We start from the raw sequence: 23,933 nt of genomic DNA on the forward strand, positions 1-23,933 counted from the left end.
GTGTCGGACGGTCTCCTGAGGGATCTCCTCCCAGACCTGGACTAAAGCATCTGCCAACTCCTGGACAGTCTGTGGTGCAACGTGACGTTGGTGGATAGAGCGAGACATGATGTCCCAGAACTGCTCAATTGGATTCAGGTCTGGGGAACGGGCGGGCCAGTCCATAGCATCAATCCCTTCGTCTTGCAGGAACAGCTGACACACTCCAGCCACATGAGGTCTAGCATTGTCTTGCATTAGGAGGAACCCAGGGCCAACCGCACCAGCATATGGTCTCACAAGGGGTCTGAGGATCTCATCTCGGTACCTAATGGCAGTCAGGCTACCTCTGGCGAGCACATGGAGGGCTGTGCGGCCCTCCAAAGAAATACCACCCCACACCATTACTGACCCAATGCCAAACCGGTCATGCTGAAGGATGTTGCAGGCAGCAGAACGTTCTCCACGGCGTCTCCAGACTCTGTCACGTCTGTCACATGTGCTCAGTGTGAACCTGCTTTCATCTGTGAAGCGCACAGGGCGCCAGTGGCGAATTTGCCAATCTTGGTGTTCTCTGGCAAATGCCAAACGTCCTGCATAGTGTGGGGCTGTAAGCACAACCCCCACCTGTGGACGTCGGGCCCTCATATCACCCTCATGGAGTCTGTTTCTGACCGTTTGAGAAGACACATGCACATTTGTGGCCTGCTGGAGGTCATTTTGCAGGGCTCTGGCAGTGCTCCTCCTGTTCCTCCTTGCACAAAGGCGGAGGTAGCGGTCCTGCTGCTGGGTTGTTGCCCTCCTACGGCCTCCTCCACGTCTCCTGATGTACTGGCCTGTCTCCTGGTAGCGCCTCCATGCTCTGGACACTACGCTGACAGACACAGCAAACCTTCTTGCCACAGCTCGCATTGATGTGCCATCCTGGATAAGCTGCACTACCTGAGCCACTTGTGTGGGTTGTAGACTCCGTCTCATGCTACCACTAGAGTGAAAGCACCGCCAGCATTCAAAAGTGACCAAAACATCAGCCAGGAAGCATAGGAACGGAGAAGTGGTCTGTGGTTACCACCTGCAGAACCACTTCTTTATTGGGGGTGTCTTGCTAATTGCCTATAATTTCCACCTGTTGTCTATCCCATTTGCACAACAGCATGTGAAATTGATTGTCACTCAGTGTTGCTTCCTAAGTGGACAGTTTGATTTCACAGAAGTGTGATTGACTTGGAGTTACATTGTGTTGTTTAAGTGTTCCCTTTATTTTTTTGAGCAGTGTATATAATCCACCATTCACAATAGGTGATATCGCAGCTTATCTACTCTCTTCTGACCACAGGTCACTGAGCATAGCTTGAAACATAGATGTCAATGAGGTTCCCTCCAGTCCATTGTGTCCATGACCCATCTCTAAATGCTAACAACAGCTCAGGCAAGACGGCAGCCCCCATAATCATGTTCAGGAAATTGAATAAAAATAAAAAATAAATCAGGAAATAAAAACAGATTTGAAAAAGAAAAAAGGATGTGTCGCTATCTGGTGTTAACTAGCAGAAAAAGGTGCTAGTTCAGCGGTGACACGTTCTCTTTTAGGGTACTTTCACACTTGCGTTGTTTGATTCCGGGAGGCAGTTCCGTTGCCTGAACTGCCTGCCTGATCAGGAAAAACTGAACTAGACAACGAGGGGCACACCTAACAATACAGTACGGAGTGCAGGCCTGGTATAAAAAAAGACAGACATGAGCAACACTAAGAAAAGAAATACCATAACTCAGCCGCACCTCCAAAAAATAAAGCATGATTTTATTGAGACAAATAGATTAAAAACATGGATGAACAAAGCAAACCCCACAGATGAGGGAATAAAGTGCTACAGCGCATTAATGGAATAACCATGCAGTAAGAATACCACAGCAGGACAACAGTAAATAATCTGCAAACCCTGAGTACAATACTTATCGTGGAACACAGTGGTAGCACATGGAATAGCCAAAATTCATCAGTGAGGAAAGGAACCTGACACGTATCGCTAGTGCAGATACTCGCTTCCTCAGAGGTCTATGTATGTTCACATGATTGTTTCAACATTTATTATCGACATAATTAAATCATAATTAGATAAACCTGTGATAAGACCAATCAGAGAGGGGTCTCCTGAGGAGGAGACCAGGGAGGGGATGACAGAGTGTGCATCTTACCTGAATCCTCCCCGGTGCATGGTCGCACGCAGATGCGTATGCCGGAACAAGCCGGCGTGTTGGCAAAGCAAGTGCGCAAGATGGCGCCCAGTCCGGAAGTCAGCGCTGCAATGCGCTCCAAGGACCGGATGCGCAGCCCAGCGTCGACGTCACAACCGGCCGCCAGCCCGCGTCAGGGCACCCAATGGAACGCAAACAAACATGTATCTGGTTACTCCAATGTATCTGGTTATCTATTTGTTGCCTGTTGTATCCCACTGCGCCTGCTCGCGCCTCATGTTTGTTTGCGTTTCATTGGGTGCCCTGACGCGGGCTGGCGGCCGGTTGTGACGTCGACGCTGGGCTGCGCCTCCGGTCCTTGGAGTGCTTCGCAGTGCCGACTTCCGGACTGGGCGCCATCTTGCGCATGCGCACTTGCTTTGCCAACATGCCAGCTTGTTTTGGCATACGCATCTGTGCGCGACCATGCATCGGGGAGGATTCAGGTGACATGTACACTCTGTCATCCCCTCCCTGGTCTCCTCCTCAGGAGACCCCTCTCTGATTGGTCTTATCACAGGTTTATCTAATTATGATTTAATTATGTCGATGATAAATGTTGAAACAATCATGTGAACATACATAGACCTCTGAGGAAGCGAGTATCTGCACTAGCGATACGTGTCAGGTTCCTTTCCTCACTGATGAATTTTGGCTATTCCATGTGCTACCACTGTGTTCCACGATAAGTATTGTACTCAGGGTTTGCAGATTATTTACTGTTGTCCTGCTGTGGTATTCTTACTGCATGGTTATTCCATTAATGCGCTGTAGCACTTTATTCCCTCATCTGTGGGGTTTGCTTTGTTCATCCATGTTTTTAATCTATTTGTCTCAATAAAATCATGCTTTATGATCAGGCAAACTGTATGCAAACGCATGTCATTTTTTCTGACTGATCAGGCATTATTCAGACTGATCAGGATCCTGATCAGTCGGAAAAATGCCTGATCAGTCAGAAAAATGCATTGCAATACCGGATCCGTTTTTCCGATGTCATCAGGCAAAACGGATCTGGTATTTATTTTTTTCTCATTTTTAAAGGTCTGCGCATGCGCAGACCGGAAGGACCGGTCCGGCATTCCGAATGCCAGATCCGGCACTAATACATTCCTATAGAAAAAAATGCCGGATCCGGCATTCAGGCAAGTCTTCAGTTTTTTTCGCCGGAGATAAAACCGTGGCATGCTACGGTTTTCTCTTTTGCCTGATCAGTCAAAATGACTGAACTGAAGACATCCTGATGCATCCTGAACGGATTACTCTCCATTCAGAATGCATTAGGATAATCCTGATCAGTTCCTTTCCGGTATAGAGCCGCTGTGACGGAACTCTATGCCGGAAAAGAAAAATGCTAATGTGAAAGTAGCCCAAGACTTTAAAGGGTTTCTACCACTAGAAATACCGTTATGTAGCTGACTGATATAGCGATGCGCTAATGTCAGCACTACATAACCGTATGTTTGTTACATTAGTCCCTGCAGCCGTTCTGATAAAATAACCACTTTTATAATATGCTAATGAGCCTCTAGGTGCTATGTGGGCGTAAAATCAGCACCTAGAGGCTCCGTCTACTCACCCATTATCCAGCCCAGGTCCCCTGTTCTGCCCGCCTCGCTCCTCTTGATTGATGTCACGGTACGCAGAATCGCTTATGCAATCCCGCGCCTGCGCTGTTCACTTCTGTATTCGGCGCAGTGAGTGAAGGCCGCTCTCCTGATGCCGGCTTCCTCACTGTGACGTATTCGGCGCAGACGCAGTGAGGAATCCGGCACCAGGAGCGCATCATTCACTCACTGCGCCGAAGACAGAAGTGAACGGCGCAGGCGCGGGATTTCATAAGCGATTCTGCGAACCCGTGACATCAATCAAGAGGAGCGGGGCGGGCAGAACAGGGGACCTGGGCGGGATAATGGGTGAGTAGACGGAGCCTCTAGGTGCTGATTTTATGCCCACATAGCACCTAGAGGCTCATTAGCATATTATAAAAGTGCTTGTTTTATCAGAACGGCTGCAGGGAGAAATGTAACAAACACACTGTTATGTAGTGCGGACATTAGCGCATTGCTATATCAGTCAGCTACATAACGGTATTTCTGGTGGTAGAAGCCCTTTAACTACATAGAGGTTCTCCTATCTGACACATGTATGGGCTTCTGAGACTCCCACCTACTTGGAGAATATGGAAAGAAATGTCTCATGTCCCAAAAACTACAATGGAGAGAGCATTAGACACTGCTTGTTTCCATGGTTACGACCACCCTGCAATCCATCAGCGGTGGTCATGTTTCCACACTATAGGAAAAAGTGACAGCCTAGCGCGGCCACTGCTGTTGGATTGCAGGGTGGTCGTAACCATGGAAACAAGCAGTGTATAATGCAATGGAAAAATGAATCCAGCCAGCAAAGGAGGCGACATGGACAATCCCGAACATATTTGTGGTCCATATACTATCCACATTTTTTGCGGGTTGGGTGTGCACCCATTCACTCACAGCCATGTACCTGCTCCGTGGCATCCGCAGAAATATAGAACACGTCCTATTAGGCTCCATTCACACATCCGCAATTCCATTACGCATTTTGCGGAATGGAAATGCGGACCCATACATTTCTATGATCCGGAATTGCGGACCCGCAATTCTGATCCTGAAAAAAATAGAACATGTCCTATTCTTGTCCGCACTAGCGTACAAGAATAGGCAGATTCTGTTAGTGCCGACAATGTGCGGTCCGCAAAACACACACGGTGTGTGAATGGTTAGGGACAGAACTGTTCTGTTATGGGCAAAATGCGGAATGTGTACGGACGTTACTACAGAAACGGCTATGGTTGATGCATGAGCCCTGAAAAATGTCCCTCTATGTTTTTTGGTAAAGAAAGAAAAAAAAAGCAGCTTTGTTTTGTGGCTTTTTAGTTGCGTCTCCCCTCAGAATGGCGTCTCTCTAGCCTTCTGCACCATCCATCCCTGCGCCCCCTGCCACAGGTGTCACCACCCCGGGCCCCTGCCTGCCCATTGTCCGGCTCATGGAGGGTCCCAGAACAAGGCAGCCTGTGAGACGGGGCCGGGAGAACACAAAGAGAAGTGGGAGCGCGAGCCGGTGACATCATGCTCCACCAATGCTGCTCTCCCGCCCACACTGCTCTGCCCGGAGCCGCCGCGCCGAGGAGTCACAGAGTGCGGGTCCTGGTCTCCTAGCAACTCCCAACTCTGTGCGCCCCGTCACAATAGGACGACAGAATCGTGGCATGTCGCAGCGGAGGAGCGCTGCCGCGACAGTGACGAGCCCATTGTCTGCACTGCTCCCTATCGGCCGCTGATCTGATCACCTTTTGTTTTGGCATGAGGCGGCATGCTAATGACTTGAAGTTTCTCGGACATGCGCTGAGGCGCGAGCTCGGGCTGCCTCCTGCTCTATAAAGCCACCTGTGTGCTGAACTTGGAGAGCGCCGCTGTGATTGCGAGAATAGGCTCTTTGTGTGCGGGAATGGCAGCGCAGCCGGGCACCGCAGGTTGGCACTGCCTGTAGCGACCAGTGCCCCGCTCTGCCAGAAGCCAATGCTGCACGTAGAGGAGAAGCCGGGGCATCTGCAGGAGGCGATATGCAGCCCGGGCTCCCCGACACTCCTGCACCCCTCACAGCCTGCCTGAGGGGCACCATGCTGGGGGCAGCCCACCCTCCGCGCTGGCCCCTGGGCAGGGGCGCCCCCGGCAGCAGCCTGCTGGCATTCGGCCTGATCTCGCTGTTTCTGGGACTTTGCCAGTCAGGTGAGTTCTTGCTGTGGGGAGATGGGCACGGGGTGGCAGCAGGTGCCAATGGCAGTGGTTCTATATGTACTTATCACATGCCTGACTGGTCCGGTATAGAACCAGGTTATATATATATATATATATATATATATATATATATATATATATATATAGTGTATTATGTGTGTATATAACATATATGTGTATGTAATGTGTATTATGTGTGTGTATATATGTAATATATGTGTGTGTGTGTATATATAATATATATTGTGTGTAAATATGTAATATATGTGTGTATATATATAGTGTGACATACCGTATATATGTATAGTAGATTAATGTCTACCGCTCAGCGTTGCTTTGTATTCCGTTATACTTCTATAGTAAGGCGGTGGTATCCTAGTTTATTCCTTAGTATTCATTAAACCCCAGCCATCACCTGCTGAGGGGACCGTTATATATTGTGGGGGGCCGCAGTGATAGTGATACACCCCCCGCCATACAGGGTGCCCTTTGGATCCATTCTCTATCTGGATGCTATATGCACTTACACAGTCCATATAGCCGCCTGTATACGGTATATAGTAATGTGCAGTATATATGTGAACGCCTTTCCATGTACCTATAGAGTCCATATAAGTGGGCGTATATATGGACCTAGACATACATTTGGCATTGATATAGCAGCGTATATGTATAGGCAGATACTCTCTCAGATATGTGAGGTACATATAGCAGTGTCTATAGGTAGATATCACTGTATACAGCCCCATATATAGACCTGAATCTTTAAGCACATGTGGGGTTCATATAGTGTATATACTGTGACACTGAGGTATTTTCCTCCCAGCATGTGCTGCTGGGCTGATTAACAGCCAGGTGAGGTCAAATACTGGACCGGGTTTTGGCAGCACCTGGCTATCCTTAAATAGGCAGCTGGGCTCAGAAGCCAGGTCTCTGTGTGGGGATCTGGGAGCCTTGTGTCTGGATAAAGGCTTGCTACCTGCTTGGCGTGAAAACAGGTTGGTGCTGCTGAAGTATGAGCAAGGACTCTTTGAGGGAGAATTGCCACATGGTGTGAATTACCACTAGTGTTGAGCGAACTTGTGTTTTAAGTTTGGCGTCTAAAGTTCGGGTTATCGAAGAATCGCGTTATGGATTCTAAATTCCGTTATGGTCCTTGGTAGTGGAATCCATAACGCGATTCTTCGATAACCTGAACTTTAGACGCCGAACTTAAACCACAAGTTCGCTCAACACTAATTCCCACCAACACCGCAAGGTGACTTTCTGTTTGATTATGACGGCTTGTTTTGTCACTTGCCTAAAGTGTGACTAAAACACTGAACTGTTTGATCCAAAGAACTTCTTGTTGCCTTTATACTGCGTCCGCTAATCCTGTCTACCAGAGCGAAACCCCTCAATACGTAGATCCTCTATTGCACATATAGCACTTGTACCTTTAGTATCTGTCCATGTAGACCTTGGTCTATAGGTACATATGGGATTTATATAGCAGTGTATATACTGTATGTAGTTGTACATGGTGTATTATATAGATATCACTGGATATGGAGTTTATATATTGTATATATGTAGATTCTCTATTACACATGTATGATGGTACCTGTATAGCTGTACAGCTGTACATATATGTAGACAATGGTACATATGGGGTTTGTATAGCAGTGTATATATGTAGATGGTGTATTATAGAGATCACTGTATGTATAGACCTGGATCTATATGCACATGTGGGGTTTATATAGTCTGTATATGTAGATTCTGTATTACACATATATATGGCTGTAACATTAGTATCTGTACATCTGGACCTCGGTCTATAGGTACATATGGGATTTATATAGCAGTGTATTATATAGATATCACTTTATATAACCCTGTATACATAGACCTGGATGTACATGCACACATGGAGTGTGTGTGTGTATATATATATATATATATATATATATATATACAGATTCTGTATTAAATCTATAGCGCTGTACCTATATGTAGACCTAGGTACATATGAGTTCATATAGCGGTGTGCATATATATGAAAGCTATGTGTAAGTAGATTTCACTGTATGTATTGGACACATATATCAGCGACCCCCCCCCCACAACCACAGTCCCCAAAATCAGCTGTAATATTATACAGTCATTATGTACATAGGGTCCCTCTCCAGGGAGCACAATGGATGCACATGTATAAATAACCTGGGCCGGCGGAGCTAGTACAAAGGGAACATATTGGGTAACAGGGATCAGAAGAGATTCCCAGCCCCGTACAGGACATTTGATGTGGTGCCCAGGACGACTACTATAGCTTCTCATCATAATGGCATTAGTCACAGTCCTGATGTAGGCACACAGCTCCTGCCGCGGAGTAGCTGAGAGCACCATGTGCGCCGCCGACTACCAGCCCTCTTTGATGGCCGCGGCTGCAGACAGCTGGCGGACTGACGTTCACACGCTTCACTTTTGTCATGCTGGCAGATTAGAGGCCGCAAAGCGACTGTTAACGTGTGCTCCATAGAGGAGCCTGTGTCAGGAGTTCACATCCCCGATGTCCACTTATGGATGATCCTGGTAGATCCCGTCCCTGCTCTGAGGTTTACGTGAAACAATCGGAGATCCTTACAGGACATTTGTCAGTCTCTGATATTATGGGCACCGGACTCACCCTAGCTAAGGGTACGGGCACACGGTCAGGTTTCTGGATGCGGTTTTGGAAGCCAAAATCAGGTGTGGATTCAAAAAAGAGAAGTCCTACCTGTCCTTTATGTTTTCTTTCCTTTTTACGATCCAAAACTGCATCCAGAAACCTGACCGGGTGGGCGTACCCTAAATGTTATACAGGGTATGTTTGCCCCATTCAAGTACGCGGAACCTTACATAGGATGTATCCCAATAAGATTGCATACTTGGGCTACTTTCACACTGGCGTTTTGGCTTTCTGTTTGTGAGATCTGTTCAGGGATCTCACACGCCGTCCAAAACGGATCAGTTTTGCCCTAATGCATTCTAAATTGAAAAGAATCCGCTCAGAATGCATCAGTTTGCCTCCGTTCCATCTCCTTTCGGCTTTGGAGGCAGACACCAAAATGCTGCTTGCAGCGCTTTGGTGTCCGTCTGACGAAACTGAGCCAAACGATCCGTTTTCACTGACACAATCTGGCACAATAGAAAACGGATCCGTCCTCCATTCACTTTCAATTGTGTTCAAGACAGATCCGTCTTGGCTATGTTAAAGATAATACAAACGGATCCGTCTGTGCAGATCCATGATGGATCCACACCAAATGCGAGTGTGAAAGTAGCCTAAGCAGTCCAAGGTGAAAATGTGACCTTACCAGAGCACCCTTGTGTAAAGTCCCTCCAAGTAGTTCTGCCTCGGGTGTGTCATAGCCTGTGAAGAAGATGCACGGCGGGTATGTCATAGACTGCGCAGAGGATACACCATGGGTATGTCGTAGACTGCGCAGAGGATACACCATGGGTATGTCGTAGACTGCGCAGAGGATACACCATGGGTATGTCGTAGACTGCGCGGAGGATACACCATGGGTATGTCGTAGACTGCGCGGAGGATACACCATGGGTATGTCGTAGACTGCGCAGAGGATACACCATGGGTATGTCGTAGACTGCGCGGAGGATACACCATGGGTATGTCGTAGACTGCGCAGAGGATACACCATGGGTATGTCGTAGACTGCGCGGAGGATACACCATGGGTATGTCGTAGACTGCGCAGAGGATACACCATGGGTATGTCGTAGACTGCGCAGAGGATACACCATGGGTATGTCGTAGACTGCGCAGAGGATACACCAGGGGTATGTCGTAGACTGCGCAGAGGATACACCATGGGTATGTCGTAGACTGCGCAGAGGATACACCAGGGGTATGTCGTAGACTGCGCAGAGGATACACCATGGGTATGTCGTAGACTGCGCAGAGGATACACCATGGGTACGTCGTAGACTGCGCGGAGGATACACCATGGGTATGTCGTAGACTGCGCAGAGGATACACCATGGGTACGTCGTAGACTGCGCAGAGGATACACCATGGGTACGTCGTAGACTGCGCAGAGGATACACCATGGGTATGTCGTAGACTGCGCAGAGGATATGTGACGTTGACTATAAATGTCTTGTCCTGACTATTAGTACAACTGTTCATTTACATTTCCTTGTCAATGCATAATTGCCACTTTTATGTATAACCCATAATGTCTAGATGGCAGCCAGTGTAATGTAGATGACCCTCGTGATATGTTTTGCATATAGGATACAGTGTGTGTGGGGGGGGGGTTGCTGAATTATGTGCCATCCGGTGCTGACATTCATTTGGGCACATGCACTCTGATTTGTATGCTGTGTGTGGGATGGATATGTTCCTGGACCAGGCACGATGTGCCTAGATACTGGAGTTGGTACTAGTGGGACCTAACTTTTTGGGTAATTTCCATGTGTTTATGGAAATTACTTGTATACTGCAGTTTTAGATTTAATAACCAAGTCACTCACTTTGTCAATGGCCGATCTTCACAGCAGAAATCCAGGGTTGTCACTACTTGATGGACTATTGCTGTGGATGTGTCAGCAGATCCACATGCCAATTATTACCGGTGCCTCCTTTCAGTGGGGCTAATCCGTGGCTTCTCCGAGTAGAATTTTTGCAGACAATGGAAAGCTGCAGATTCTAAGATCCGAAGCTGTCGTTATGCCGCTCTGATGAATAGCGCAATCATTCGCTTCGTATACAGGGTGTCAGGAAATCCTCCTCAAATCCTGAAGGTGTGAATACAGACCGAGGGCCACGTTATTAGAAGACTGTACCGCAATAAAACTTAAAAGGTTATCCCTAGCTAAGGCTCTATTCACATGAACGTATTTTGTTTCATGTCTGTTAGTTTTTTTTTTTGTTTTTTTTTGCAGACCGCAAAATACATACGGTCGTGTGAATGTAACCTTAGATGTATTAACTGTGTGCCATAAATATTTGGTAAATGGAATTCTCCTGAGGATGGGGGTCTTCTACACCGCCTAATCCTAGAGGTTTAGCGGCAGCCAGAAATACGCAGGCTTATGTCCATTGTAGTTTACAATAGTTGTAGAAACATCCGAGCTTTTCACATCCCCAATAAACTTCAATTGATGGAGCCACATTCGTGCACAACCATCCTCTCTGAAATACTGAACTGAGAGGATTTCCAAATGTTGGGGGCCGCCCAGACCGGCGCCCCTGATCTAAGAGCTTATAGACGCTCCACGTCGTACAGCGCTTCAATATAGAAGTTTTCGTGTCCTGACTGTACCTCCACGTGCCTCCAATTTCACTTGGAATCAAATGCAGGTTTATTCCATGTAAATTTGACAGAATACAACAGCGGCGTTCTCCTTCAGATGTCATGTAACTAAGCCATTCTCTCCTAGAAGTATGAAGGCACCATATGGCGGCACAGTGCCCGGAAGTATAATGTATGGCACAGCAGAAGAGCTGTATCTACTCACTATGTAGAGAAATGATGACTGAAGTCTGCAGTCCAGAGACGTGACCAGACCGAGCCACGTCTGAACTGTTGAGTGCCTTCACCACGTGATAGATGAGGGCTCTACTACTCCCCACTGGAGACTCCTGTATTCTCCATAAATAACAGCCAGAATATGCATGCCCGATGTCAATGGTGGCACCGGCTAGAAGCAAGCCAGATAGCACTTGTGTCCAAAGCAGAGCAACGCAGTGTCTGGCCATGCATTTCTATTTAGAAGACCGTTTCAAGTAATGGCCTTGAGAGGTCGAGCCGGGTCACCCAGAAATAATAAACTAGCATCTATCATTAGGGCGAACATCATTCCATAGGAATCATTTAAAGGGCAACAAGCACTAGGCCCCTACTATGTGATATTTGCTTTACATACAGGGGTGTGTTCTCTTATAGATAATCCTTGTGTTGAGCATATGGCTGGATTCTGGACAGGCAGCGGCTTCACTGGATTCTGGACAGGCAGCGGCTTCACTGGATTCTGGACAGGCGCCGGCTTCACTGGATTCTGGACAGGCGCCGGCTTCACTGGATTCTGGACAGGCAGCGGCTTCACTGGATTCTGGACAGGCAGGCAGCGGCTTCACTGGATTCTGGACAGGCAGGGGCTTCACTGGATTCTAGGCAGACAGGCAGCGGATTCACTGGATTCTGGACAGTCGCCGGCTTGACTGGATTCTAGGCAGACAGGCAGCAGTTTCACTGGATTCTAGGCAGACAGGCAGTTCCCCAAAAGCAAGCAGAACTGTCATAGGCACTCCATATTGTTGTAGCATTGTTACCATTTTCATGGCCTCACGCACACAACCGTATCCGTTTTGCGATCCGCGGATTCCCCATATACAGAGGCGGTCTGTGTGCTGTCTGCATTTTATTTGTGGACCCACTGTTTTCGATGGGTCCGTGGTTCGCATTTTGTGGACGTAGTCTGTCTTTTTGCGGAATGGATGATCCATGTGCTTTTTGCATCCATATGTCCTTTATGCAAAAAAAAAAACAGAACACCTCCGGAAAATGTGAACCATGGACCCATTGAAGCCGGATATGCCATTTGTAAGCCGCAAAACGGATACTGTTGTGTGCATGTGGAGTTATAAATGGCAGATGATAGCTGGGGGGATTTTGTAATGGGGGGCAGCTATGACTCATTCGGTAGAGTTCATGTACATTACACAGGATACATGTGGATGTAGATGAGACAGCGTCAAATATCTCTCTGAAAAATACTCTCAAAATTCTAATCAAGTCTGACTGTATGGGACATCAGCAGAATAAGCAGCCTGCACGCCGTCAGTGCCTTGCTGACGCAGACCGTCCTGCTCAGGTCATTGGAACAGCCTGCATGAGCACTGACAGAATGCAGGCTGCCGCACGGATTGCCTCCTTTGTGTTGGGATTATTGGATCACATCCAGACATGAAGAGAGCAATTGCATAATAACTTTACACTGTATATTCCCAAGTTCTGCATCTAAATACAGTAATGGCTCTGAACTGGAACTTGGCTTTAACGCCATTGTATTATCCTGTTTGATGTAATTGGCCCCAGCGTGTGTCCCCGTGCGCTACTGAAAACGGCTCTACTTTGAGAATGAACCATTATTGAATTAAAATGATTGTTTAAAATTAGAAAAATAGCAGCTGCTCTTTTTCCAGAACCAGCGCCTCTCTTGTCCATAGACTGCATCTGGTATTACAGCTCAGATGAACGGCGATACTACACAAAGCCTACGGACAAGAATGGCGCTGTTTCTGGTGAAGAAGGCAAACTGCTGTATGTCTAGTCTTGTATAACGGCTTTATATATCCACTCCCTATATCGTGTATATTTTATATGCTCTTTTTATTTAGTGTCAGCACGTGCGCCCCAGCGCCTTGGGTATCTGAAAGCAGCGGGTACGTCTCGTTAGTACATTGCAGTGCAGCCATTTTCTGGCCATGTTCTCTGATAAAGGTCACAGTCAGACAATATTTCCCTCTGGAATTCCTCGCTTGATCTGTAGAAAGGTTAGATTTTTCCACCCTTCGGCATCGCAGAGACTTCATCTAAGATCACAATTATATTTTCAGGGCTCCGTGAGGTGGAAAATAAGTATTATCTCTGACAGTTTTATGCTGTAACCCAGTGGCAGATATCCATACAAGGCTGCTGTAGCATACCTCAGCCTGAGCAATAGTAACTTGTCTATGGCAGGTTGTGTGACTGGATGATAGCATGCAGGTTTTCTCTTAAAAGGGTTTTCTGGGTTCAGGATATTGATGGCCTATCTTCAGGGTAGACTGTCAATATCAGATCGGTGGGGGTTCAACGATTGGCACTCCTGCCAATCGGCTATTTGAAGGGGCAGGGGCATTCCTGCTTTTTTATTGATTACATGGAGCCATCTACCTGCCCGCTGTTTATTTAGTAGTGGCGGAGTAGGGTATGAAAGCTTCTTCCCGTATACAGTACAGACCAAAAGTTTGGACACACCTTCTCATTCAAAGAGTTTTCTTTATTTTCATGACTATGAAGGCATCAAAACTATGAATTAACACATGTGGAATTATATACATAACAAACAAGTGTGAAACAACAGAAAATATGTCATATTCTAGGTTCTTCAAAGTAGCCACCTTTTGCTTTGATTACTGCTTTACACACTCTTGGCATTCTCTTGATGAGCTTCAAGAGGTAGTCCCCTGAAATGGTCTTCCAACAGTCTTGAAGGAGTTCCCAGAGATGCTTAGCACTTGTTGGCCCTTTTGCCTTCACTCTGCGGTCCAGCTCACCCCAAACCATCTTGATTGGGTTCAGGTCCGGTGACTGTGGAGGCCAGGTCATCTGGCGCAGCACCCCATCACTCTCCTTCATGGTCAAATAGCCCTTACTTTCAAAGTTTTCCCAATTTTTCGGCTGACTGACCTTCATTTCTTAAAGTAATGATGGCCACTCGTTTTTCTTTACTTAGCTGCTTTTTCTTGCCATAATACAAATTCTAACAGTCTATTCAGTAGGACTATCAGCTGTGTATCCACCTGACTTCTCCTCAACGCAACTGATGGTCCCAACCCCATTTATAAGGCAAGAAATCCCACTTATTAAACGTGATAGGGCACACCTGTGAAGTGAAAACCATTTCAGGGGACTACCTCTTGAAGCTCATCAAGAGAATGCCAAGAGTGTGCAAAGCAGTAATCAAAGCAAAAGGTGGCTACTTTGAAGAACCTAGAATATTACATATTTTCAGTTGTTTCACACTTGTTTGTTATGTATATAATTCCACATGTGTTAATTCATAGTTTTGATGCCTTCAGTGTGAATCTACAATTTTCATAGTCATGAAAATAAAGAAAACTCTTTGAATGAGAAGGTGTGTCCAAACTTTTGGTCTGTACTGTACATGACATGACTAACCTGCTATGGCCTACACTGCCACTACTAAGTAAGTGGCGTTCTGGTAGACAACGTGGCCCCTTCATACAGCTGAATGAAGGGGCCACGTTGTCTACCGGAACGCCATCTACTTAGTAGTGGCGGTGTAGGCTATAGCGGTTTGGCAACTTTATCTCGCTGTGATTTTGTAGTAAAAAGATCAGAGAGGCAAGGAGCATTATCAGTCATGCTAATGCTCCGTGTCTCTGCTGTCCGGAACGGGGCTTGGCTCTCTTTTACGCAGCAGATTACCCGCACGGGATCCGCTCGTGTGAAAGAGCCCTTACTGTTCCCTACACAGTCTGACAATGTCCAATCAGTGTGGATAAGGCCATAGTAACACCCAGTTCTCAATTTATTCATATGTTTCCAGCAGTGTCGGACTCGCGTGCCTAGGGCCCACCAATAAATTCATTCTGGGGGCCCGCTGTACTTCTACATGCAAATACTACCTGCTCACAGAGCGACAGGCAGCGAGAAGACCCTCAAGATGACTGATCATGGGGGTCTCTGCAACAACTTTGAGAAGGCAAGTTCCTTGGTAAAGAAATAATTTTAGCTACCCGATGCATCTACAGTATAATAATAAACTGGGTAGTTTCTTAAATAATTTACCCAGTTTTTTATATGCATGTAGACTGGTTGAGTTGATGGGCTGGGGGCCCACCTATGTCAGGGGTCCACCTGGGGATTCACCTGTTCCCCTGTGGGCCAGTCCAAGCCTGGTTTCCAGTACGAATAACACAATGGAGAGGGAACTCATAGGGGGAGATTTATCAAAACTGGTACTGGACAGTACAATGATAGGATGGGTGCACCCTTTTTTCTGTTGGGGCATACCCTTGGGGCCTCCTGCCTGGTTGGGTGCCCTTGGTGTGAGGCCTCATGCACACGGCTGTTGCCCGGCCGTGGATGTATTGCGGCCCGAAAACAGCGGGTCTACAATATGCGGCCATGTGCTCTCTGCATCAAGGATGCGGACCCACTCACTTGAATGGGTCTGCAGTCCGGAGCTGCGGTGCGGAACCGAGATACGGAAGCACTAGGGAGTACTATTTTTTTTTTTTTTGCGTTGCGGACGGATCACGGACCCATTCAAGTTGATTGGGTCTCAATCCGTCCCAGCTGCCACACGGACGTTGGCGGTGCATTGGGTCCCCAATGCACAGAACGGCCGCACAACGGTCGTGTGCAAGAGGCCTAAGACTGTGGTGCAAGGCAGGAGAGCAGCTACAGGGCTGGCAGATGGTGGAGGAGTCAATCACCATGGGTGCTTGGTTAGAATAAAGTCTCTCTCTCTTTACTGAGCAGATGATGGGGGCTACAGTACAAATGCAAACAGCAGGCTCAGTTCTCAGGAATTTAACACAACAGGATTCTTCCAAATGTTGTATATAGAAGGGGGAAATTATGGCAGTCGTTTTCCTTCTCTCTAAAGTCTTTCTCTAGATACCCAAATCAACCACAGGCATGCAGACTCTCTCTATATATATTCTGCAGTTGCAGGCTGCAATCCTTGGGTACAGACAACTAGTCCGTCTCAGAAGTGTGGCAAGCTCCAGTAGCTAATAACCCTTACCACAAGCAGTAAAGCCTATTGCCAATAAACATGCATTTACCTTACTGTATCAGTCCAACGTGGCCTTTAAAATGGTTCTCAACATTCTCTATGTATAGTCAATGCTTTTGTTTCTCTCTGAAAGCAATCCACAGTAAAGATGTTTTCCACTCTCAGGAATGGTGTTTTCCTGGCTGAGGCTTCTCTCTAACCTACTTGGCAGAGCTCACCAAATCCAGTCTTGTTTCTTGCCTGTTCAGCAGCAGACTCTGTACTCTACAAACCACGGGGGCAGGAGCAGCCTAACAAACTAAAGAGTGCCAGGTTAACTACTTCCCACCTATACCTTTTGGGATTCACAGTGCATACATTGTCATCACAATAAACATTTTGGAGTAGTGAACCTGAGTATTAACCTTTTTACCCCATCCCCTGGGTCACTGAAACAACACCCTACATTCTGCAGGTGATGCTACCCGTAGTTTTGTTCCATTCACTTGAATGGGACGGAGCTGTAGTACCACACTCCTCCAGTAGAAAACGGTGCCTGGTCACGAAGAGGCTGCAGCGCTCACCGGATCTTTTACATCATTTCTTGGATTCTCTATTAAAACTGTAATGCAGAATACTTCAGGACTTGGTCTAGAGTAACCTTAGCTGTGAACAGAGGAAACAGAGACGTCTTCATAATGGATATTAGGAAGGGGTTCACTTTTCTGCTGCTCCACCACAAGGTATGACTACATGACCGCTGAATTGGCTACTGCAGGAAACCACGGCCATTAACACCTTGTGGTTCGGTTGAAAACCTCATCTGAAAACCGCACGTGGTTTTACCGCCGATGGCCGCTCTTTTACTCCAAAAAGTGCGACTCCTCTGGAGAGTTCTAGGGAAGCAGAGGCCGTGTTATCTCTGTTTTCACATGGGCTCTATGATTTTCTGACTATGCTGTGAATTCTCAATAGGTCTGTGTAGTGTGTATGGTAAAACACCATGAGCAATGTGTGGAAAGACTCCTTGCAGCCCTATGACTGGATCACTCCTATGTGAGACGCATTAAAGTGCTCCAAGGGTCAACTTCAGTATCCTAAATTGCTGATAAAGTGGCACTTACGATAAAGCGACTGCTTCTGAAATCACCTCTGTTTACAGAGCCCGCCTGTGAAGTCCTCAGGGTTCGAGGGCGAGGTGGAAAGTAAGAGTCATTGCATTAGATGGGGAATTCGCTGCAGTGTTGGGTTTACCTTTTATAAAATCCTTTATGAGCGTACTCAAGCTTTCAGTTCAAGTAGCAGAAGGGAAATCCCAGAGCAATGACCCTACAGGCAAAACGTAGCCGTATAGCCATACGGCCAGCAAGTGCACTGCAATACATTTCTGTGGACCGGGCCGTGCAAAATACGGATTCACCTTCCAGTCCTTTAAGAGAATCTTGGGCTACTGTCACACTTGCGTTGTTAATCCCAGATTAGAGATCCGGCAGAGGATCTCAATACAGGAATCAAACTGATCCGTTTTGATTTTGCACCTGTTCCGTTAGGAGATTTGGTTGTGCGAAATCAAAATGGGGGAAAAAAACGGATCCGTCACTAATAACATTGAAATTCAATCAGTGACAGATTTGTTTTTTTTAGCCTCCTAAAAATCCGTGACCATTGACTTGCATTGTTTTCAGTGCCGGAACAGTTTTTTCCCCGTTTTTATGACCGGACACAAAACTGCAGCTTCGAGCGGTTTTGTATCCGGTCACAAAACGTAATGCTGCCGGAATGAAAGACATCCTGATGCGCCAGTGGAAGCTAAGTAAGTATTCGATTTCCCTGATCATCAAGAGCGACGGGTGCCATGATAGGAGGCATCTTTTATATGAAGAGGCGCAGACCTAGTCCTAACATAACGGCCTCCTCCGGCAGTCCGTGTGCCAGACTGAAATCTACTGCGCCTCGGAGCTGCTGTAGATTTTGCCCATTATTTACCCCTGTTATTGTTTTGCTCCCTTTTTGAGAACCGCTTTAAAAATGCCAGTTGTGCTAAAAAAAAGTCACAAAACCGGGCCTTGCGACTTTTTAACACTAGAAAACTGGCGTAAGGGGGATGATAAATTCCCCCCTGTACGTATACTGTAGTAACAAATAAGCCATGGCTGATCATGGAAGTACAGGCCTCCCATTCATTTGATAGACAATAATAAGTGTATTTTAGCAGGTGTGCATTTCGGATCCGTAAAAATAAGGAGTCGCAGAACGTGAGTCACGGTGAGCTCTTCAATCACTCAGGTCACGGCTGTTAAATGTCTGAGACAACTGCGAGTATTTCCAGTAGTTTGAGGGTATTTGCCACTTTTATCAAGTCTGCAGTGTTTCGCCTCAGTGCTGACGGCTCTCCAGCCTCATACAGAGGCGGTATTGTTCCCGAAGAATGTGCTATTTAGGGAGAGGGCTTCTGCTCGGAGCGGAGGGCTCTGTTTGTACTGATTTGTTTTACATATGCCATATCAGATACTAATCAGCCACCCACTGATTCCCTGTAGTATCTCTCGCTGCGTCTACACCCAATGTTCAATGCGCTTCCTTGTTTTTCTAAAATGACATTTATGGAAAATATCGCCCTATCTATTTACATACACGTTTTCAATCACTTTTCATTATTTTTTTTTTTCTTTCAAAGAAAGACCACAATGTCTGTTCTTTCTCACCATGCGACTGTGAGACCGCTTTCAGCCGGGCCTCTGGTGAATTGGATACCCCTGTATAATCCCCAGTGGAAATGAAGTGAAATATCCTGGAGGTAGTCCACAAATATTAAATAGTGATACCCCACGTTTGCTTTTCTTAGTAACGTCAGGATGTATTTCTTAACTGTTAATGTATATTTTTAGATTGGATCAGTATTGTCCGAGATTTTTAAATCCTAGTGTTTTTCCTAGTGCTCCTTCACCTCTGCGTTCAGCTTTCTATTCTTCTGATCCGTCCGAAGAACCGAAAAGTGAAAAATAATGGCTTCATCTTATTTTGAGCATCAGTTTGTGTCACGGGAGAAAAAGTCCTGCATTCTCCCATCAAAAGTAACTGATCTCTGACAGAAGTGACGCAAACTGAGCACAACTGATGCTCAAACAGAAATGTGGCGACATTTTAGCCGCAGTGGCCATGTGACGTGATAAATCATTGCACCAGAATCAGAGTAAGGCCTCATGCACACGACCGTTGTGTGTTTTGCGGTCCGCAAATTGCGGATCCGCAAAACACGGATGGTGTCCGTGTGCGTTCCACAATTTTGTTGAACTGCACGGCAGCCATTGATATAACTGCCTATTCTTGTCCGCAACACTGACAAGAATAGGACAGGTTATATTTTTTTTGCCGACAACGGATGCAAACTGCACACGGAGTGCTGTCCGCATCTTTTGCGGCCCCATTGAAGTGAATGGGTCCGCATCCGAGACGCCAAAACTGCGGCTCAGATGCGAACCAAAACAACGGTCGTGTGCATGAGGCCTAACAGAGACAGCAGCATAAAGAGAAATCATCAGGCCCCATAGCAAGAGTTAAACTGGGCCCCACTGAGAGCCTTACCAGATGGACTAGGCCAGGGATGGACAAACTGCGGCTCTCCAACTCCCAGTATGCCCAGTCTGCCTACAGCAGGGCATGATGGGATTTGTAGTTTTATAACAGCTGTAGAGATGCAGTTTGCCCATCCCTGGACTAGGCCTTTTTATTATACTATACTAATTCATTTATGGCTTCCTAAATGTTTTAATGTTAGTTGCATGCAGCCGCCACAAGGGGGAGCAAACAGCATAAAGATCTTGCATTGGCATTGGACTCAATGGGAGCTGTACAAAACAGTGTGTAGCGAGTTTCCCTGGCAACCGCTGCAAGTAATGAAGCAAGAAAAGCAGTTCAGTACCTTACCATGTAGACTTATCAAAGTGCGGTCATTTCAGATGTGGTGCTTACAGAATTAGGTTTGCAGTTGTGTTTATAATTTTTCTGCATATTAAAGGCATTATCCCATAAATCTTTTCATGCCAAATGTCCTCAAAAGCTGTTTTAAAATAATAAAGTTTTCTGTTTCAAAATTACCTTTTTCATTCTTTCTTGCTTTCTTGTGTCCCCCTTGATGCTGCTTCGATTCTTTGTTTGTCTCTGGACAGAATCAGTCTCCTTCTGCCTCTGGCAGCTGACAATAAGGTTGCTTCTTACTTCCCCTGCACAAGGGGTCTTTTCAGCTATACTTGTAATGACCGACGACACGCACAGGGAGGAAAACAGGGAAAGCCCTGCCCAAGGGAGAGGGAAAGGTGGTGACCCCTAACTCACCTTGCGGCTGGCACCTGACTGCCCTGACGTCCCTAGACGGGTTCCTCACCCGTGCGGCGATCGCGTGCCTAAACCCTGGCTTTCCCTAATATGAGCCCTAGATAGTGAACAGGCCGGTGGGATCGCTAGTCCGCACCACTATCACTAAGAGGGAAACACCAGGGAGAGGACAGACAAAACAGACAAACACATACACCCAGGTGGGTGACCACAATAGACCAAAAAGGTCCAACAGGGATCCGGAGGGTAGCGTTCTGAACCAACTACCAGCGAACGCAGCAACACAGCTCCAGAAGGTCAGAATAGATGTCCAGGCAGGAAGCTCTATCTCTGGCAACCAGAGAAGTGTGAGCGAGGAATATAAGGAGGTCTGGGAGTGCTGGACAAGGAACAGCTGAGGAGAAGGAGCTACGGATCCCTGAGTGAGCCAAAAGGGTTTGCAAAGCAAACCCAGAAAGCTACCATAAGGAAAACAGCCCTATCTTAAATAGAGCGTGCAGCCAACCGCTGCGACTTCCTGACCCCGGGTATAACGGAGTCAGGTGTGGTTCTCGATACCCTCGTGACAATACTGCCATGTTTCAGCAGAGGATCTATTCTTTGTCTGACCAGCAAGACAGAAAGCAATTTCCATAGGCTATTCTGCAGTAATCAGAGGATCACTATGCATAGACCTGGTTGTGGGGAATGTGACGGAGCATGCATGTGTACCAGCACACCGCTCAGTAGATGAATGTGCACGTTGAAGACTGGGTGGTGCCATTCTATGTAACTGATTGGATCGGTTTTAAGGCATGCAAAATTAATACTTTTTGTAAAATCTGTGCAATGAATATGATATTTAGTAGTGGGAAAGTCCCTTTAATGTAAAATGTAAACTATAAAATTGTGAATGTATGCTTTTAGAAAAAACAGTGCTTTCCTGAGCCTTGGCAAACTTAAAAATTCCTTTAGCCGCCCTTGATCATGATGTATTTGTCAGTAGCAACTTGAGCCCTTTAAAGCCGGGTTCCCCAACTCCAGTCCTCAGGGCCCACTTGCCGGTCAGGATTTAGGAATATCCCACAGAATGAATACCTGTGGTAAATCCTGATGGATGGACACTAATTATATCAGCTGCCCAATACTAAGGAAATCTTGAAAACATGACCGGCAGGTGGGCCCTGAGGACTGGAGTTGAGGACCACTGCTTTAAAGAATCACTGTATTTTCACACAATTTCATTTTATCGAGAATAGTGCAACTTTCTAAATAACTTCATTAAAAAAAATCTGCCTGTATCCACTTGAAAAAAAAAGTCAAGCAGTCCACTGCCTGTTGTCATGCAAGATCCGTCCCTGGTAACAGAGACTCTGAAGACGGCTGAGAGGAAGTGGAGGTGTCAGAACTAGCTGAGATCCTGAGCCTGATAAAACAACTGCTTCTGAAGTTGAACATCACCTCTTGTGTGTCTGTAAGTGTGATTTATCCCTCCTTATCCATTCTGTGAGCTCTGGAGATGAAAAAAAACACAGAAGGGAAAGGATGTCACAGCATTACAGTGCCCATAAAAGGGTTATGTCCTCTGCTTCTGAGTGAAATGCATCTAGCTGTGCAGCTGAAGAGAATACTATGGCTGAAAAAAAACATTAGGAAAGCCCAAACATAACTGTTCCTTCACAGTTATGATTGTACAAAAGAAGCACAGCCATTATGCAAACATCTATCCCTGTGCCGTCTGTGTTATCCCTCCATATTACTTGGTTGTGTTGAGGGCCATCTGTGTGTTAACTGACCAAACTCACGGCATCATAGTGGACAGTAACATGGCTGGCACATGTATCTGTGAATCCAGCCATAGGTAAGTTATAGAACAGGACACACAAATAATTCTTCCCTGGTATCACTATATGTTCAGAATACGTTCATTATGTGATGACCATGTTATCAGAATCCTAAACATTTACACTTATTAGAGCGGATTATGTGTAGGCTTCAAATATCACCTAATGAGTTGATTTCCAACCACTCACACACTAGCTGCGATAATGGGATGACGGTATAAGGCAACAGATACACCAGATCAAATCAAATATACCAAAGAACAAAAAAATTAAAATTGTACAAGAAAGTTATTAATAAATCAACAATAAACTGTGGGCCGTAGCACCACCACGGGGGAAAAGTGCGTACAGGGTGAACTGTATTCCTTGACTAATCGTTTTGTAGCTTAGGCTGGGGTCTCGCCTAACGAACATGTCACGGTTGTGAATGTGACTGAGAATTGTATCAACACGTGGTTTCACCGCCAAGTCATGTGATTTTCAAGCTCATTGTGGTTGCGCTGTTTGTGGTTAACAGTTTTAACCGCTAGACTGCACGGCCATTAACGACCAGTTTGGAAACCTTGCAGATTCGCCGCCATACCACATATTGGTGCAGTTATCGGTCACATCGCAGCTGCACCTTGATTGCGCCATTTTCCTTCCATGTCAGTTTACCCTTCAGATGGTGGTTCACTGTAGACCTCTGCTTCCTGTGAGACATTTGGGATGGGAAAGTATTTATACATTGTGCCTCAATGGTGTTAGGCGTCAAAATACAGTCAGTAGGCTGTGCCAGGAAAAACTTGATTCGTGAAGGTCTGACTGCTGGGACACCCACTGACCACAAGGCCAGGGGCCCTAAGTCTCCTGTCGTGTAAATCAGGGAGAAAGGAAATGGAGAAGTACATGAAATGCATGACGCAAAATTGTAAAACCCCTTTAAATATGAATACCAATCTGTGTATACTGTATGCAAAGTTTTTGAAATGGCCATGTCCTGTGCACCCCTGATCGGTGTACTGCAGCCTTGTCCTGGCTCGGAGCCAGCATTGTCCTGTAGTACTGAGCTCGGATCTTTGCGGTTGACATAAGCATACTATTTTTTTTCCAAACAAACTTTGCCTAAAATATATCCAGGGCTTGGAATCTGGTAGAATTGAATGCCTGCAATTTTAGCTACTGGAGATGGCTTGTTTGAAGTCTTGGGAAAGCATGCTATGAACTTGCTTTTATTTCTAAATAAAACTTTGTGCTGCATACTGGCTGGAAAGCTGAAATATCATGGACAGTGTGAGCGA

The 23,933-nt window shown here is 46.3% G+C and overlaps 1 protein-coding gene across 1 annotated transcript in view; it reads left to right on the plus strand.

Moving 5' to 3' along the window:
- The first annotated feature begins 5,417 nt into the window (after positions 1-5,417).
- Positions 5,418-23,933, plus strand: part of ITGB8 (integrin subunit beta 8) — a 167,435-nt gene continuing 148,919 nt past the window's right edge. Inside the window, exon 1 of the mRNA XM_040432575.1 lies at positions 5,418-5,984. Coding sequence (XP_040288509.1) covers positions 5,819-5,984 — 166 coding nt within the window. The 5' untranslated portion in view covers positions 5,418-5,818. The remainder of the gene's footprint in view (positions 5,985-23,933) is intronic.

The sequence above is a fragment of the Bufo bufo genome, chromosome 5 (assembly GCF_905171765.1).
Source record: "Bufo bufo chromosome 5, aBufBuf1.1, whole genome shotgun sequence".
NCBI classification, from domain to species: domain Eukaryota; kingdom Metazoa; phylum Chordata; class Amphibia; order Anura; family Bufonidae; genus Bufo; species Bufo bufo.